This window comes from Corvus moneduloides, chromosome 1 (assembly GCF_009650955.1).
Source record: "Corvus moneduloides isolate bCorMon1 chromosome 1, bCorMon1.pri, whole genome shotgun sequence".
Classification (NCBI taxonomy): domain Eukaryota; kingdom Metazoa; phylum Chordata; class Aves; order Passeriformes; family Corvidae; genus Corvus; species Corvus moneduloides.
Genome location: NC_045476.1, coordinates 10100750 through 10117950, shown reverse-complemented (window position 1 = coordinate 10117950; position 17201 = coordinate 10100750). Strand labels below are relative to the sequence as shown.

General features: G+C 40.0%; 1 protein-coding gene across 4 annotated transcripts in view; it reads left to right on the top strand.

Moving 5' to 3' along the window:
* DIP2C (disco interacting protein 2 homolog C) overlaps positions 1-17201 on the top strand; it is a 316626-nt gene that overhangs the window by 204415 nt on the left and 95010 nt on the right. For all 4 annotated transcript variants that reach the window (XM_032099479.1, XM_032099487.1, XM_032099504.1 and 1 more), the window contains 4 exons: positions 1317-1448; positions 2783-2902; positions 3844-4041; positions 14416-14507. In XM_032099479.1, coding sequence (XP_031955370.1) covers positions 1317-1448; positions 2783-2902; positions 3844-4041; positions 14416-14507 — 542 coding nt within the window. The remainder of the gene's footprint in view (positions 1-1316; positions 1449-2782; positions 2903-3843; positions 4042-14415; positions 14508-17201) is intronic.

The following is a 17201-nucleotide window of genomic DNA, read 5'->3' as shown; positions in this document are numbered from 1 at the left end:
TTCTCTGTCAAATGCTACCTTTAAATGAGAACTATGCAAAGTAAGTATCTATTATAGCATCCTATTCATGTATGTGTAGCAAAAAAAATTAGTTTTCTGTGTTGATGGTGCATAAATTTGGGATTGAATGCACAAGAATCACAGTGTTTCAAAGTTCAAAACTCATAAAAATGAAAATGCTTTATAATTATGTTTGAAATTAAATTTACTGTAGAGGTTGGTGTTCTAGTACTTATGACATCATAATACTTAAAGAAAAGGTTTAATAAAAAGCACATCTTGAAAACAGTACTGGAACATGATGACATTTTTCCAGAATTTTTTTGTTTTGAAAGACTCTTACCCTGTTGTAAAATAGAATGCATTTCTCTTCACTTCTGTGGCAGCAGAATGACAACCTGCCTTCTTTTGTAACTCAGAGGCTGCTGGGGATCATTTATGTCAATTGAAAGAAAAGTTGTTATTTGCTTGTGGCGTTTATCTCCATCTAATCTAATGCGGATAAAAACCTGCAAAAAATTTATGAGACAACCTATAAAAATAGTACAAATACGTAGGAAATAAAGACTCAAACTTGAAAACATGGGAAGACGAACTGTGGTAGCATGCTGAGTTATCAGGCCATGAAAGAGAAAGATTAGCTCTATGGAATTGTTCAGCAGTGCTGGCATGAGTCAGACCAAATCGTGTTTGCCTTCTGGAAGGCAAGGCTTTGTTATGCGGAAGAATTGAAATATCTCTGTCTAAAAATAGTAGACAAGCAAGTGTCCATGAAGAATGCAAAGTTCATGTTTCTTTACATTTTATTTCTTGCCTCTAGTTTCCAAACCTGCTATGATTGACTTTTTTCCTTTCTTAACTAAAATTGACATATTCAAAATACAGAGGTTATGAAAGTGATATGCATTGGCACTTGCAAGTGATTGACAATGTGCTGTGTTCTTTTTACTTAGAAAAATCAACACAATAATGCAACAGAAGTGTATTTCTCTGGGTCTTTTCTGTTTGCAGATGTCCACAAGCTTTAAGTAAAATCAGATGTCAGTGGAGAACCTACAACCTAATTGTATCATTTTCTTAGCCTATCGCTTATGTGATTGCAGATATACAGCCCTGTTTTAATCAGTGCAAACTTTATTTATTAAAATCATGCTACACATTGTAGTTCAGTACCATCATTTTATGCATTAACTTTAACGCCTGTTCAGATGTTGGGGAAAAAACAAAATCAAATGCTCACCTTTCCTCTGCCCTTTGCTTTTCTGCCTTTTGACACTAGAGGTACATGGTTAAACCTTTTAACTTACTTTTCACAGAAAATCATTCTGCCCCTCCAGATGTTACCACTTACACCTCAGAACACTCAATACAAGTAGAAAGACCACAAGGATCCACAGCACGGGTGGCACCAAAGTATGGCAACGCTGAGCTTATGGAGACCGGTGATGGTATGTCACAAAGCAGAACTGGGGTTATTTTGAGTATCCTGGACTTTTTAGTGGTTACTATATGCATCTGCTCTTGTTTTTTGGGTGTTCTTTGTGATTTTTTTCTGGGCACTTTTCACTTGTAAACACAAAGCTGCAGGCCCTTTACAGTTCTAAAATAAGCTGATATCAATGAAGATAACATAGAGAAATATTTCTTAATCAGCAGAGCTGACTCCCAATAGAAGTTTGGCAAAAACCCCAGAGAATCTCTTTAGATTTGCTATTATCATGCTGTCTGGTTACAGCTAGTCTGTTTTTTTAAATGGCAGAGAATGTGACATGCTAGGATGGATCTTGAAAATTAACGTTTGATGTTTCATTCTCTTGAATTTTTTTTTTTTTTTTGAAAAACAGTTATTTGTAAACCCTTCCTTATTTACCGCTCCTCTTTTCTAAAACTTACCAAACAATATTTCAGCACAGCATGGAGTTGTTGACCAAGTGTACTGCATCTAAACTTAGTAGCTTCAGCTCTAAACACCACTTGGTAAAAGTTTTGGAGCCAACCTTATGGAAGGGTAAGAAGTTGAAATTCCTGCAATGCAGTGACAGAAAGCTATTAGTTCAGGAACAGATGACATTGGAGAGGCTTTGCACTCGACTAGAGAAAGGGAAGGGGGAGGTGATTGATGGGACTATATTATAAAAATGCCCCTTGCCCCAGGCTGCTGCTCGGAGCAGTGTTTTCTGAAGTGCTGTATGGGCAAGCATGCTCCCCTTGGAGATTGCTGGCTGGTGGGATTGACTGCAGGGATGTTCAGAGAATACAGGGTCATGCTGAAATAATACAAAGACGTGAACCATGTTTAAGATGGGTACCGGATGGATGTCCCCTGCAGTGTAAAAATAACCCAGAATAAATGACAGGGCAGAGCCTATGACCCACACTCCTCACCAGGCTGCAGTCTAGTCAGACAACGTTGGTATGGCCCATGATCATGGGGAGGGCGAGTGCCAGTTTTCTCACTGACCATTGCTGAGGGAATTCCCTCAGGGTACTGACATTTGGTGTAGGGACATTTTTTCCACTGTGCTTCTCTCCCTCAGTCTGTGTGCTGTTTCCCCTCTAATTCTGCAACCTCGCTCTGACATTGTTGTACTGGTTTTATTCACATTAGGCATCATTGTTCCTTTTTGCGTGTATGTTTTAATGTTAAATACTTGAGTCACGGTATGGCATGAAACTGTAGTTGTGGTGGCCTTGCAGTCCTGGACTTTTTCTTAGCCCACCTGACGTCTGGTGGGTGCAGCGTAGCTGTCGACTGATGTCTCCATTGATCCCTGTCCTGCAGGAGTACCAGTGAGCAGCAGAGTGTCAGCAAAGATTCAGCAGCTGGTCAATACACTAAAACGGCCCAAACGACCACCATTACGAGAGTTCTTTGTAGATGACTTTGAGGAATTGTTAGAAGGTAAAATGACTGTTTTTCAAAAGGTTTGGGGATCGCTTATTAAAACTCTGTAAAATGTTTGTCTCCTACGTTGACTTTCTAGTAAGCCAAGTAAGCCCTCCCTGTACTGGCAAGTACCAAAAAAACCATTGGTATTCAGTGGAAACTGCTTGTAGTACGCTTAGACATAGTGCTGTGGAGTCAAAAGTCTCTCTTGTTTGCTCAGCTCCTGGTTCTGCTTGCAAAGAAATGATAGAAGAGAATACAGGGAAGCTTTGTTTTGAGAACATTCTTCTGTGGCTTGCAGCCATTGCTTTTGAACACCAATATGAGAAAATCTATTAGTGAGGGAGCATGTTAAATGTTTTACACATCCTTTGTGTAACAGTGAAGTATGAAAAATGAACTAAATGTAAAATAGAAAAAAAGATGCAGTCAATAAATGGAACTTTTTTTAAAAAAGACCGGTGCTTTGAGGATTAAGATTTGCCAGAATGTGGAAATTTAAATAGTCTTCACAGGAATTTATAAGAAAACATGTAACAGAACATGAGTTAAATCAATCTGTTACTTGTTACAGTACATTTTTGTCAGTAGTCCTGCAGTTCATCTCATTACTGCATTTTTCCCAGGAAAAAGTATTCTCCATCTCTCTTTAGGAATAAAGAAATGTTGATTATTTTGAAGATAAATATATGCATGCTGCCTCAGCAGTTTCTTTCCCTGCTTGTAGAACTCCTGTAAGAACAAGGACTTTTCATTCCTGAGGTGCTTCAGTTGCTTGATCTGTGTTAAAGTTAAAAGTAAATTATTCTGTTATATTTCTCTGTTACTTCTCAATACCTTCTTACATGTTACTGTTTTCAGAATATTTTGCAAAGGTAACTTATTCTCTTGATTACACAGGTGTACACAAGGTATAGAATTCACATGGTAACTGTATATCTTTTCATAATCATAAGTTCAACAGCCAGATCCAAACCAGCCAAAGCCAGAAGGAGCTCAGATGTTGGCTATGCGTGGGGAACAATTAGGTGTGGTTACAAACTGGCCGCCTTCCCTGGAAGCAGCCTTGCAGCGATGGGGGACCATCTCACCAAAAGCTCCTTGCCTAACCACTATGGATACCAATGGAAAACCACTGTATATTCTCACTTATGGTGAGCACTCTTCCAACTATTTGTGCTTTTATATATTCTGTGCAGTGTCTGTGTATAGTAAATGCATAAACATATAGTGAAAAAAGCCTTGTAATGATGCATCTGTTCTGTTTGTGAAGAACTCTGAAGCTGTTGATGTCTGAGTATGGGTTGCTGAGATGTTGTAATATGATTTATTTCAGACAGAGGAAAAGAGCTGAGTAGATACACCCATGGAATAACAGATTATAAATTAAAACCACTTTTCAAATAGAAATGCGTCCTAGGGCAGATTTTCCTGAAGATTAATGTCTAAATCCATTGCTCTTGGATCTCGCCCAGGCTTTGTTCTGCAAAAGCCTAACCTGGTGTACAAAATTCATCAGCTTCCTGAAGAAGTTAAATCGGATTTTTTCCCTTGTTTTCTGACATTGTAGTAAGTGTGATTTGAATTATTTCTCCTGATGGGTAGTTGTACAACTAGCAAGTATACCCCCTAGAAAGAGATTTACCAGGATATATTTCAGTGTGACCTTTGGTATGTTGATGTAGTCCAATGTGTACTGCCTGACAGTGTATTGCAACCAAGAAAGGCCAAATAAAAATAAACATAAGGATACCTCTGAAAAGTAACTCCCATATTGCTTCTAATTTTGAGATGTTCTGGGAACATTTGGGAGATGTTCAAAGGAATTATTATGAATAACTGTCAGACTTTGAAAGTGAGTTGGAACATTTCTGTATGCTACTGATATGGATATAAAAAATTGTTTTTTCTTTTTTTATTTCTACCTTCTCAGGGACTTGGAGTTCTGTGCAGAGAATGTTGTTACATGCTGTGATACAGAGGTCTGTCTGTTTTGTTCAGTGCTGAGCATTCATTTCCATTCAGGAGTCAGACTCAGTGATGGTCCCTGGCCAAAAAGTTGTCTGCTGCAAGTTTGGCACTGCAAATATAGTTAAAGGCTTTTAAAGCATAAGAGCACCTTTGCAACTGAGGGTCATGCATGAAACACTTTCCCTTCAGGTACCTTAGAGTTAAGAAGTGACTTAATTTCAGGGGCAAACATATGATTCACCATTGATAAATGTTTTTCTTCCTTAAGGACATTTACTTGGAACTAGGGAAGAATTTTAAAGTTTGCAATTACATGTTTGCAGAAGTCATGTCATCTACTGAATGCCCTAAATAAATTGGACAGGAAAGGAAATTAAGCTGTTACTGAGAATCAGACCATTTTTCTGAATTTGAGATTCTGTCCAGAGAGTCTGAGCATATGTCCTGCTTTGCCTGAGGCTCTAGGGTGAGCAGATCAACCCAAGGAACATATTTGCATGGCTCATGGAGCCACCTAGCCTGCTTCTCTGTTCTAAAATAACTCTCTCCCCCTTCTACATTGTCTGAATCTTGAGAAAAGTAGGACTAAAATTCATGTTTTCGCACCTTTCATTTGGCAGCACTTTGGGATGTGGTTTTCCTGTTGCCTTTCGGTAGTTTCTTGAGGTCAGAAAAAAAATCAGTTCTTTTTTTTTTCTTCTTTTTCTTTTTATAGATAAAAGAAATTACAAACCAAAACATTTCCTAGATTTACTGAATTCTTCTCTGCTAGGTGCATTTCGTGCTGACACTCTCTTTCATGGGAAATGTTCATTCACTATGCCATAGTAGTTTTCTTAAATGAAAACTGCTTTGGAAATGTCATTAACAATACAGCCACCTGCCGTTTCACTGGTGACTTTATGAATGATTTTGCTGGAGCTAGTCCACCTTCTGTGCCTGCAATATTTTCTAGCAATGGCAGGCATGACATTTTTTGAACTCGAACATTAATAGACATTAAGCCTCGAAATCATTAAAGACACTCCTACTCATGAGGTTTTATCCTTGTGCATAGTTCCACTGGCCATGGTAGTAATAAAATTTTGAAAGATGAGCTTAGCTGCAATCCTACCACATGGTATTTATGTGACACTGAATTTCCTCATGTGCATGCTATGATCAGGTGGCTAAAATTTTAGTTATCAACCCTGACAATTTTCAGTAGCCTCTAGTTTGTACTTCACAGTTATTTTCAGGTTTTTTGTTAATTTAAAGCAATACCATTACCAGGAATTTTCATATATTTCACAAATGTTCATGAGTTTTAAGAATAATTTTAATTTTCCAGAGGTTTGGTTTTTGAGACGTTGTCATCACTTGCACCTCCTTTTGAATATTTAACCTTTATTTACTGTTTTTGCTTCAGTCTCTTCTCACACCCCCTTGTCTTCCTGGGAATCCTCTTCCTTTATCCTCCAACTTTCCAGTTAAGGGGAGGCTTCTCTTTGATGTCTTTTGATATTGTTCTCAGTATCTTCTCCAGTTTTCTGTTCCTGCATGGATGAATTGCAGGTTTGCCTTGCCACTTTCTTCCATCTTTCCAAGATGGTTTCCAGGAGTGTCTCTGTAGCTATCAGCTACATCAAGACCCATCTTGAGTAGGAGTTCTAATTCCCTCAACACCATGCATATTTACCCCCTCTTTCATGGGTTGTTGTAGACAATATTGCCTTCCCATCCATCTCTTGGGCTGTAACTAGAGTACCATACACAACCCAGACATTTGCTTCTTTGTTTATTTTACAGCCATTCTGTGTCCAAACCTTGCAGGTTATTTTAGGAGGAAATCTTTTCAAATTGAGACCTTTTGCTGCATCTGCATGGTGATATCTCATCCCATCTGTGACCTTGGTCTCGATTCTTACATCAGGCTCTCTTCTGGCCCTGAAAAACATAGTGCTGACCTCTTGCATCTGTCCAGGATGCTTTCTTATTTGCCATTGGTGGCCTTGCATGCTGGAAAGGAGCTCTGAGAATCCACAAAATTCTGCTTCTCCAAAGTCTTTCTCACAACTCCTTTGCTGTCCCTTCCAGAGACACCTTTGAGGGCTCAGACCAGACGTCAAGCTATGATCTGCTGTGGCAGACAGGGGTGGATGAGTGTTGCAGGGACCACCTTGTGTGGTTTACTGGAATTAATTTCTCCCCCTAACGGTGCTGATGTGGATATGTGTTAGTGTGGCTTTGGGTGGTGAGAGCTCTAGATTATGAAGGGCTTCTGGGCCAAAAGGGGAACTAGTTTAAAGAAGTTGCACTTCCAGCTGTTGCTTAAAATCACTGCTGCTCTCCCATTTCTCTGCAGGAGTTCATCCCATTTGTAATGCTTTGTATCTCCTGTGTCTTTTTCAGCATGTTTTTTGAGCTTCTTGTCTTCGTAGCATGTCAGGACTGGTTTTGTCCACATGTCTCAGATTACTTTAGATAGAATAAATGTATAAATGCACTTGCAGACTTGATCCTTTTTTTCAAGCAAGTGTTGGAAGTGATTTGCCTCAGTTCTTGTTCTTGTCAGTGCCCCAGTTGTAATCTTTATTTAATGTACTCAAAATTCTTAAATTCTTTCTAGTGAATGAAACACTATGAATATTACTTATTTCTCAAATATTTTGTTCCTCTGGGAACTTGTTTAAGTGGAGAACATCTTAGTTAAGTTATTCTCAATCCCTTTATAAATCAAATCACTGAATATGCATAAATTGAAATGTCTGAGATATGGGAAGGAAATATGTCTTTATCAGGTTTTATGGGAGTCTGAACTCTGGCTAGAAATGCAATGTGTGCTTTGAGGAAAAGGAAAACAATTTCTGGCTCAGACAAAGTTAATCAGGGTAGTGAGGCATCTGGTTTTAGTATTAATAATGAAGCACTTAGTGGTTTCTTAGAGAAGAAACTTGAATAAAGGACAAATAAATCCTATATAGTTCTTATGGTATCAGAGCTACTTTTCTTACTTAAAATGATTATTCTAAGGAGAACCAGAAAAGCTGGGGAAAAAGTAAAGGGTTGAAAGTAATTTATCAATAACAAGTTTTGAGCTTTCTTATTGTAACCATTATTAAAAACAACAAAACGAGTACCAGTAAACTTTGTCTGATTCAAAGAATCTCATTTCCTTTATCTAACACTTTCTGTAATCAGATTTTTTAAAACATACTTTCAGTATCTCCGATGTAGTGTTTCCGACATCGGAGGCCCACTAGAGACAGCAAGGCTCTCAAAAAAGAGCAGAGGTGACTCTCTGGGCAGAAGACTGTTTTTTCCATTTGGATTCCGTGGAGAAGGAAATGCTTGGAAAATGGCAATTTTTTTCAAATGAATTGCTGATTTTAAAAATAGCTCTAAAGCAACTGTAAACACTTCGGAGCCAAAGTAATTCTGACTCATCAGGGGTGATGTTGCTCCTACTGGAGGTATCCTGGCATGCCTGAAAGGTAACAACAGGCCAGAAATAGCCAACCCAAGCCGTTCTGCACCTAGTGTGCAACCTGCACCCCTGTACTAGTTTGAAAACAAACTAGTGGGAGATCGCAAGTCAGAACTATAATTTAATAGGAAAATTAAAATAAATGCAATAGTACAAGAACAGTGACAGAGTCAGGATACAACCTGACACCCTGTTAGTCAGGGTGGTGGTAGCAGTCCAGATGAAGTGGTTCTGTTGGAGCAGTGATCCTGTACAAGGATCTGGTCTTCACCTGAAGGTCCAGTAGTAGCACTTATTCTTTGGGAATCCAGTAGGTAAGCCTGCTCGTGCTGTTCCAAACCCCAGATTATCTCCAGGTGGGAATACTTGGCTCCTCTCCCCTGGCTGATGTAATTCTATGAGTCCTCTCCCCTTGGCTCCTCTCCCCTGGCTGATGTAATTCTATGAGCCGTGCAGTGGGTCCTTGATGGCCCATCAAAGAGAGATAGTCCCGGAGGGAGTTATCAGGGATGAGTCATGGTAGGAGATAATGAACACTACCCCACCTGCTCTAACAGCTTGTGAAAATGATAATAGAATACCTATTTTTGGTTACATCTTACACTGTAACCTAGGACACCCTCCCATACCTTTCTGTGAGAATCTCCTAGGCCAGGAATTTCACAATTATCAGCAGGAGAGAGACAGATTTGAGATGCTTCTGACCAAGCAGCTGCATAACCAGACTGCCCTTACCTCGGAAATAATGCAAGACTCACAGAGGTATGGATAGTCGTCCATATGGGTTTAAATCCCCAGACAGGTATCAATCTTATGGTTGTTTGGTATTTTAAACCTTTGTTTCTTTAATAAATAGACTGAAAATTACTGATTATATGGTTCAGACTGCAGTATCAAGACTGTAATTGCAAGGTTACCTCTATTCTGAGTATGTCTGGTGTCCTTCATTCTCTGCAACAGAACATTTCTGTTCTTTTTCTTTGGATTTTTTATCCCAAAGAGCAACAACTCCGTTTGCTGTTCAGGCTGGATCTAAAGAACTCACGAAGAAAGGATTACCAGAGTAGTAAAGCTGCGACTATTATTTTGCAAAGCAGAAAAAAAGCCCCTTTACCTGCATAGCATTAGGAAGTTTGCCATTTACACTAGATTTAATAAATGCTCTTGTTTCTGTTTAATACAAAGAATGTCATACTGTGGTATTGAGAAAATGAATATTTGACAAAATTATTTGCAGTTAAACTTTGGCAGTCTCGCAGTTGCTGTGCACGGAGATTGGTAAGCAACCACTGGTTTGGCTTTGTTGAATTAGTGCTGTGTGGTTCTGAAAAGCGTCCTGAAGATGATCAGGAAATTTCGTTGTGGTTTGTTTTCTCTCTGTATTTTCTCCCTGATACAGCTTTTCTATTAAAACCTTCTTTACATTCAACACAAACATTTAGTACTTTTACAGATTTGGAAAGGAAGAGGAAGGGGACTTACTTCAGTGTCATGTGGAAAACATCTAATTTTTCTTAACAGATCCCTTTTGGTGTGGTTTTTAACACCTTGTGGTTTTCTTTACCTTCATAATGTGTTGCTTAACCAGATGGGACTGGGTATTAACTACTTTTGCTTGCTAAATTTTATTGCCATCTGAGTAGACTTAAAAAAAAGAAGATGACTGAATACAAAATATATAATTGTTGATGTGGAGTTGCTACTGCTTAACTAAATCAAAACTCCACTGGCAAGAGAAAAGGGACTGGCTCCACATGGGTGCTAACAGTGTTTGTCACAGCTGCCAGAAGGCGAGATGCCATTTTCCATTCTGTCCTGCCGAGCATTCCTGCACATGTGATGTCTGCCAGATATGGCTCAGATTCAGAGGCAGAGTGCTACTTGCTGTTACTCACTGGACGGTGGGAGCTCTCCGCTCAGTTTGCAAGTGTGTGAAGAACCTGAAAGGCCTCCCTGCACGAGCATGCTGCTAGGGCATGAGAGTCTGGCAGCAGCCCTCTGGCAAAGTGACAGAAGTGGCTAAGGGAGATGTGATCATCTTTAGAAGAAGATATATTTCAGTAAATAAGCAATTATAAGTTAGGCAGTGATAGATGGAGAGAAAAGCTCAGTTTCTTACCATCTTGTGGAGTTATACAAGATTTTGGAAAGCAGCACCACAATTAGCTCAATGGGAGGTAGAAACAAGGTTAATAAATTGTAGTAGTGACATAGTATGCATCAACTGCCTGTTGTTGGGGTTTTGTTTTCCAAAATCAGCTAGGGGAACTCTACCAGTCTGCTTTGTATGGGAAATAGTTCTGTGACCTGAAAACTGAGGAGTGATTTGTGTTCTTAAACATGTAGTGCCTTATGTTACCCATGAGATGTGCGTGTGACTGGCAGTCCCAGCACTGGGTCTGCAGAGCCAGGGCCTCTTCCAGAGGGAACCCTTGTCCCTTAAACACCACTGGACACTTCTGTAGATGGCATAACAGTCCTTCATTTTTAGATGCAAGAAAGTAGCTGTTAATGTTTTTCTAGTGAGATTGGGGCCTGACAGGCACAAATCCTGTCCTGGTGTGGTGAGTAGGAATGTTGTTTGCAAGGACCCTGCTGCAGTGGGGATGGGGGCAAGAATGTCAGGAGCAGGAGGGCTCACAGGGTCTGGTGTTTAGAGCAGGGAAGCAGCAGTTCAGCTCCAGGCTCCTGCACCCATGCTCTGCCAGCTGTAGAAAGGGCCAAGGGCAGCTCCCTGCAGCAGCAGCATGGCTGGGAAAGAGGAGCTCTGGCACGAAGCTGGGATACGGGCTGCTCCACTCACTACCAAATGAAGCTGTTGCTTGAGTTTCCTGCATCTGCCCCCTGTCTTCAAGCCAGCTCAAAAGATTAATGGCAGTGTGTTTATCTGAGGAGGGCTGGTGCTTCACTGAACTCGGGATGAGGACAATGGGACGTATCCCCAGTGGCCGCAAACAGATTTCCTCTGGAGCCCATGTAATGAAGTGATTTAACCCACATGAGGATGGGCCCTAAACCCTGTCTCAGAGCCAAAGCCTTGGATGGAGCACAGCTGGCCTCCTCGCCAGGCCTCCCACTCCCACAGCACAGATGTGGCACTGCGTGGAGGTCACGGCAAGGTCGCAGCATCAGGATTTGTGGGAGAGGTTTTAGCAATCAGCTTTTTTCCCAGCAGCATCTAATCTCTCAAGTTTGCAAAGGAAGAATTACTCTGATTTGCAGCCTAGACAGAACCAAGGAAGGAAACACTTCAAAGATTTCCTTCTTTATAACATCCTCCATTCCTCAGGGCTGTTATCCTGCAGACGTTGAGTCCTTTGTGTTTCTCAGTGGTGTCGGGTTGGAGAGGGCAAACAGCCAAGGTGACAAAACAAACCCGTGGTTCAGTCCACATCTGGTCAGAAGTTCGTGCCCCATCCAGCAGCCGCTGATCTGGCCCTGATATCCATACATTCCTAGCTCCAGCTTCTGCGTTACTGCTCCTTTTGTGGCCCTTGTTTAATTTACTTTTTTGGAACACAGCTATATACCCTGCTAGAGAAATTACAGACTTCCTGTTGAACACAATTTAGTTCAAGATCTGCGTGGACTCTGCTCTGTTTGCTCATGTGGGTGCCTGGGGGTCCCTGCCTGCCTGTGACAGCCCACACTGGAACAGAGTTGGCAGCAGCTGAGGGCAGGCAGAGCCTGCAAGGGTTGGAGTGACATTATAGAGTTTATAAGGTCTTTGTGTTCCAGCCCCTTCCCAGCTGAATGCAAGCAAGCTGCTTCACTCCAGTTTTCCACAGTTTCACACTCAGAGGCACATGATACATGATGCCTCAGATACTTAACACAAGTTGGTATCACACCAGTAAATAGAGAAGGAAAGGGCTGTGGTGACAGAAAATTCGAGTCTTTTCTAGCCACTAGAAAATATGGCCATTTTTTGTGCAGTTCAAAGTGTATTCAAACAGAAAGGTGAAGAATTAGGAAGGGAGCCTTACATTATCTGTGTCTTAGAAGATGAAATAAAATTTTGGCAACAAAAGAGCATCAAGACAAAACATGTTTAAACTTATTTAAAGCTTTACCAGAAAGTACTCCTTCAAGTTTTCTTAGTCTTTGAGAGAACTTAATTTCAGCATTTATCCAGGTCTCTTAGGTGGAGATGATTGTACTGCATACCTGGGTACCTCTGAAAGAATGCATCTAGATACTGTAATATTATAGCCCTTAGATTTTAAAGAAAATATTCGATGGCACATTTGATAGATGAAAAATTAGTGTGAATGTGTCACAAACGTAAATTTAAGATTTGTAACAGATTTAATCTTTATAGCTCAGACATAACTTTTCACAGCAGCTCCTTCAATGTTCATTTCAAGCTTAAAAGTGTTTTTTGTAAAGATGGTTCTCTTTTGCAATTCAGAACTTTTGCCAGGCTTTTGATTTCCATTCTCCAATATTCTGTATCATTACTAATTGCTCTTTTAAGTTTGTTGCCACTGAAGCTTAAAACTTTAGGAGAAAGAGTATTTGCTTTCTTAAGGCATCCTTTTTTTTTTATCCTCCTCACTTGTCAAGTTCAAGCGTTAACTGTAGCAGCACGGATGCTTTTGAAGACTTTCTTTCCATCAAATGCAGGTAGTTCTGTCATAGTCCTGTGAGAGTTAATCCTGCAGACATACTCCTGTATCTGTGCTGAGTTCCAGTGAAACAGAATTGTGTTCCTTTCTGAGCAGCAAGACAGTTCAACATGCAAATACTGGCATAACTTTAATAAATTAAAAACTTCGCAAAGCATAGTTTGATGATACAATATTACTGTTTTCATAAGAAATATTGCATTTAGTACTTTCTCTGTAACAAGCAGCAGTGACTCTTCCAATTTTCCTTAAGTGAGAAAAAAAGAAAATCTGGCCTTCTCATCATACTTTATATTTACATTGGATTTGCACTTAAAAATTATTCAGTAGTATTGCATTTTCTAACCAGGATGTGGAGGAACTTATTATAGCAACTGCTTGGCTTAGTTATAAATAGCAATACTGCATGTTTGGTGGGCTGAACTGCTGAAATCCATAGGTAATCTGTTGTCAGAACCTATTATCGTTTCAGTTATTGGTGGGCATGAATTAAAGATTTGTTACTGTCAGACTGAATAGTGCTTAAAGACAGTACCTGGGGGCCAGCCAAGCGCAAGGGCTGTTAAAGTTGGTATTGCTCACATGGAAGTAACAAGGCCTCTAAACAAAGGGCATCTGGAAGAGCGAAGATGCCAATCACTTGAAGGACAAATGAAAGGCCTGTAATGTGAAAAAAGAGGTCGTGGTGAGAGAATTTTTCTTTATTGAATGCTGGGGTGACGACTTGATAAGGATTAGCTAAGAGTGGTGCTGGAAAGGTGAAGCAAGGGAGAAGAGAGACAGTAAGGAGGGGATACCTGGGGAAAGTGAAATGAATCAGAGAAGGGAGGATATGGGAGCAGGTGAGAAGGAAAAGCCAAGTTAAATGGAAGAAGGCCCAGGATTAAAAGTGAAACAGCCATATGGATGTGCTAAGGTTCAGAGGGTCCCTGCTGCTTCAGTGTGCCCCTTTAGCTGTGGGGTGTTTTCTGTTTGTTGGGGTTTTCTTCTCTTTGCCTCTGCTTCTTGGGAGTCCTTTTCTTTTTCCTTGGTGAGAGAATTGCCATGGTGAAACTGAACATCACCTCAAGGTCAGTCTGTGCTGAAATGCGCCGTGTCCAGCTTGCTACATCTGAGGTGTTAGGGTGATGTCTGGACTTGATGATGTACCAGCCCCTTCTGACAGTTAATTTCAGAGTCAAGATCCAATTTTCTCCAAAGTAAGAAACTTCTGCCAGAAGGAAAACTATTCTCACTTTTCTTTTTTTTTTAAGTACTGCTGTCTTGAAAAAAGAAGTTCAAAGAAAACTTCTGATAAGTATTTAAGTATTTCCACAAGTCCCAGTAGTGGTGTCATATTTAGCTGGAAAACTAATATAAATGTTCCTGCTGTGTGTTTTCCACTTCTCAGGTATTCTTTCTCTTTAATAATCTTGTAAAGCATAAGAATTTTTATATTAATTTCAAAAATTTTGTGTTAATAGGCAAACTTTGGACCAGAAGTATGAAGGTTGCTTACAATATACTACATAAATTAGGCACAAAACAAGAACCAATGGTACGACCTGGAGACAGGGTGAGTATCTCAATGATTTTTTGTAATAGTTCAAATCCAATGCTGACAAAGAGAGAATGAGGTATTTGGGGTGCTCAGAAGAAATCAGTGAAATAATGGGGTGTGGGATAGGGTGCTGAAATCTGCTGTTTACTGCCTAAGACTGATCATTCAGACAGATGTTTTGGACTGCATAATAAGTAACATGAGCTGGTACTCCCTGAATAGTAACTTGAAGTTGTGGCAACATCAGCAATAAACATTCCCATGGAAAGTGATTTTTGGACATTGAACAACAGTCTGTTTAGTAAAAGCTTGCTCATGGAGCCTGGAGGTGTCATGTGGATAAAAAACTTACTTACTGATGACTTTGTAGTTGATGAGATGGTAGAAACAAGAGGAGCGTTGTGGAGGACAAAGACAAGCAATGTCAGCACATTTTGGCAGCCAGTTGAATAAATAAATGACGCTGACTGGTAACAGAGAATATTTCCATTCCTGGTTCTGACTCTGATGCAGCTACTGCTAGAGGCTGCATCTAAGTAAATGGATAAAGCCCACAGAGAGCAAGAGTTGCAGAGGTAGCACTTGAAGATGTTAAATGAAGACAAGAACATCCTATGGTTTTGCTAACAATGTACTTACAAACCTACCCCTTTGTCTGCCAAGGCTGGCTGAGCCTGCTGCTCATTTTCTCTGCCAGAGTGTGTATAGAAAATTCCACAGGTCCCATTCCAGTTTGGATCTAAGCTGTGGAATGGATATTCCAGAAAAAATTTGTCAGAAATGCAAATTTTAGTCCTGCCCTAGTGCTTAGTGTTCTGAGCATGAGATTAAGTTTCCTCCCTCCAGGGTCTGACAGCAATTCTCAAACTGTTGGTTCACTTGATCCTCTTGTGCCACATGTGAGAAACATGTCTGCTTGCATTACACGTCTTAGGGCTTCAAAAATGAGAGCATGCAGTAATGCTTCCCAGAAGGAAAAAAGAGGAAAAAAAATAGTGACAGTCCTTCCTGTGTTTCTTTTTGAAATAAATCATAAAGAAATTAACTAAAGGATCTCTGGATCCTTAATCTAAATTGCTTCCTACGATGGCGTTCAGCTAGGACTAGGATCTGAAGACTCTCTTTTACTTGACTTACAAGAGTGTCTCTAAGCAACAGCAGAAGCAGCAAGTTTTTCAAGTGTACACATCAAAACAGTCCACCCAGAAAGCTCCAAAGGAATAAAGTTCACATACAGGCAACGTGCATTTCTGTGTATCTATTGTGTGCTGCCTGCCCATCTTTGTAGTCATTTTCTGCAGTAGTCACTGGCATCTCCTAACATTTAGAAAGGATTTGTGGATAGTTCAGGCTAAAGCTGGAAGTTTAACTAGCACAGGACACGTAAGGAACAAATTGCAGCTCTTCTAAAATAAGTCCACCTAGATTAAAGTGAAACAAATGTTTATAGCTGAGTGCTGAAAGCATATGCTTTGTGTTGTAAAAACATCTTGCCTGGCATCCCTGTGTAACAGGAACGTGATCATTTGAGGCAACTTCACATTGAAGATGAGGTGTTACAGCACTTCTGATGCTCTAGGCTGTGATTCTGGTGGTTACACCCCTGTCGTAATAACATAAAAGCTTTCTGACCTCTTTGAAGGTGACTTTATTCTACATAATGTGTCTTGTGTGACAACACTTAAAGGTAGTTTTTAAATACTAAATGAAATACAGGCACATATCTTTGGTCTTTTCCAAATGAGAATGTATTTGTTTCCTTATTTTGATAGATATAAAATAGTTTATATTTTCCTTTGAAAACACCTTCTGTCAATACAATCTCTGTTTTTCATTACCATTACTACCTAATGACTACCATTACCTCACCTCTTAGGTTTTTTGTCTGAGCCATAAAATAAATGAACGTGCCTGCATCTCCTTCCGTGTTTCTAGTCTTGTACGTGGCAAACTGCATTTGCCTTCTATAGTAGCTTCAGAAATTTAACCTTGCATCACCCCAGACAGCTGCCTGGAAATTAATCTTGCTCTCTGAAATACCTACTAGCTAACCAGATTCTCTGTTAATATACACTGTATGATTTGTTTTTCTTCAACTTTATCCCTTTTTGCTTTTACACACATTATTTATTTATTTGGTAAAGTCTGTTAGTGATTAATGTTTTTTGGAGAGGAAGTTAGTGCCTCATTCCCACTGGACTTCAGTGATTTTTTTTTTTTTCACCTCTGTCAGCTCCTTTTCAAAGATTCCCAGCCAAACCTTCACTGCCTTTGTGTAAGCAGAGACCAGTGCAAAACCCAACAACCCTCAAAGTATATTTTGGGATATTTCAGATGTTTGCTGGGCTCAGCAATCTCTACCATCCCCTCTGTGCACCTGGCAAAATCCCTCTATTTCCATTTGCATACAGTAAGCTCTGCACAGCCATCTCCAGCACTTGGATTGTTTAACGTGCAAGTGTGTAGATAAAGTAGCGGTGTATTTGCTCTGACTCTAAAGAATTATGAGTTAAATCTTCAGCTTAAAAACCAGATATTTTGGACCCACTTGGACAAGGCTGGTTAGATTTCTTCTAGTTTGAAGAAATCAAGTTGATGTATGGAAGGTTATCCATACATGGATACATATGGAAGGTACATACATATGGAAGGTATCCATACATAGTATGGAAGGCTTTGAAGCCATGTGAAAATTCTGGAAACTCCCAG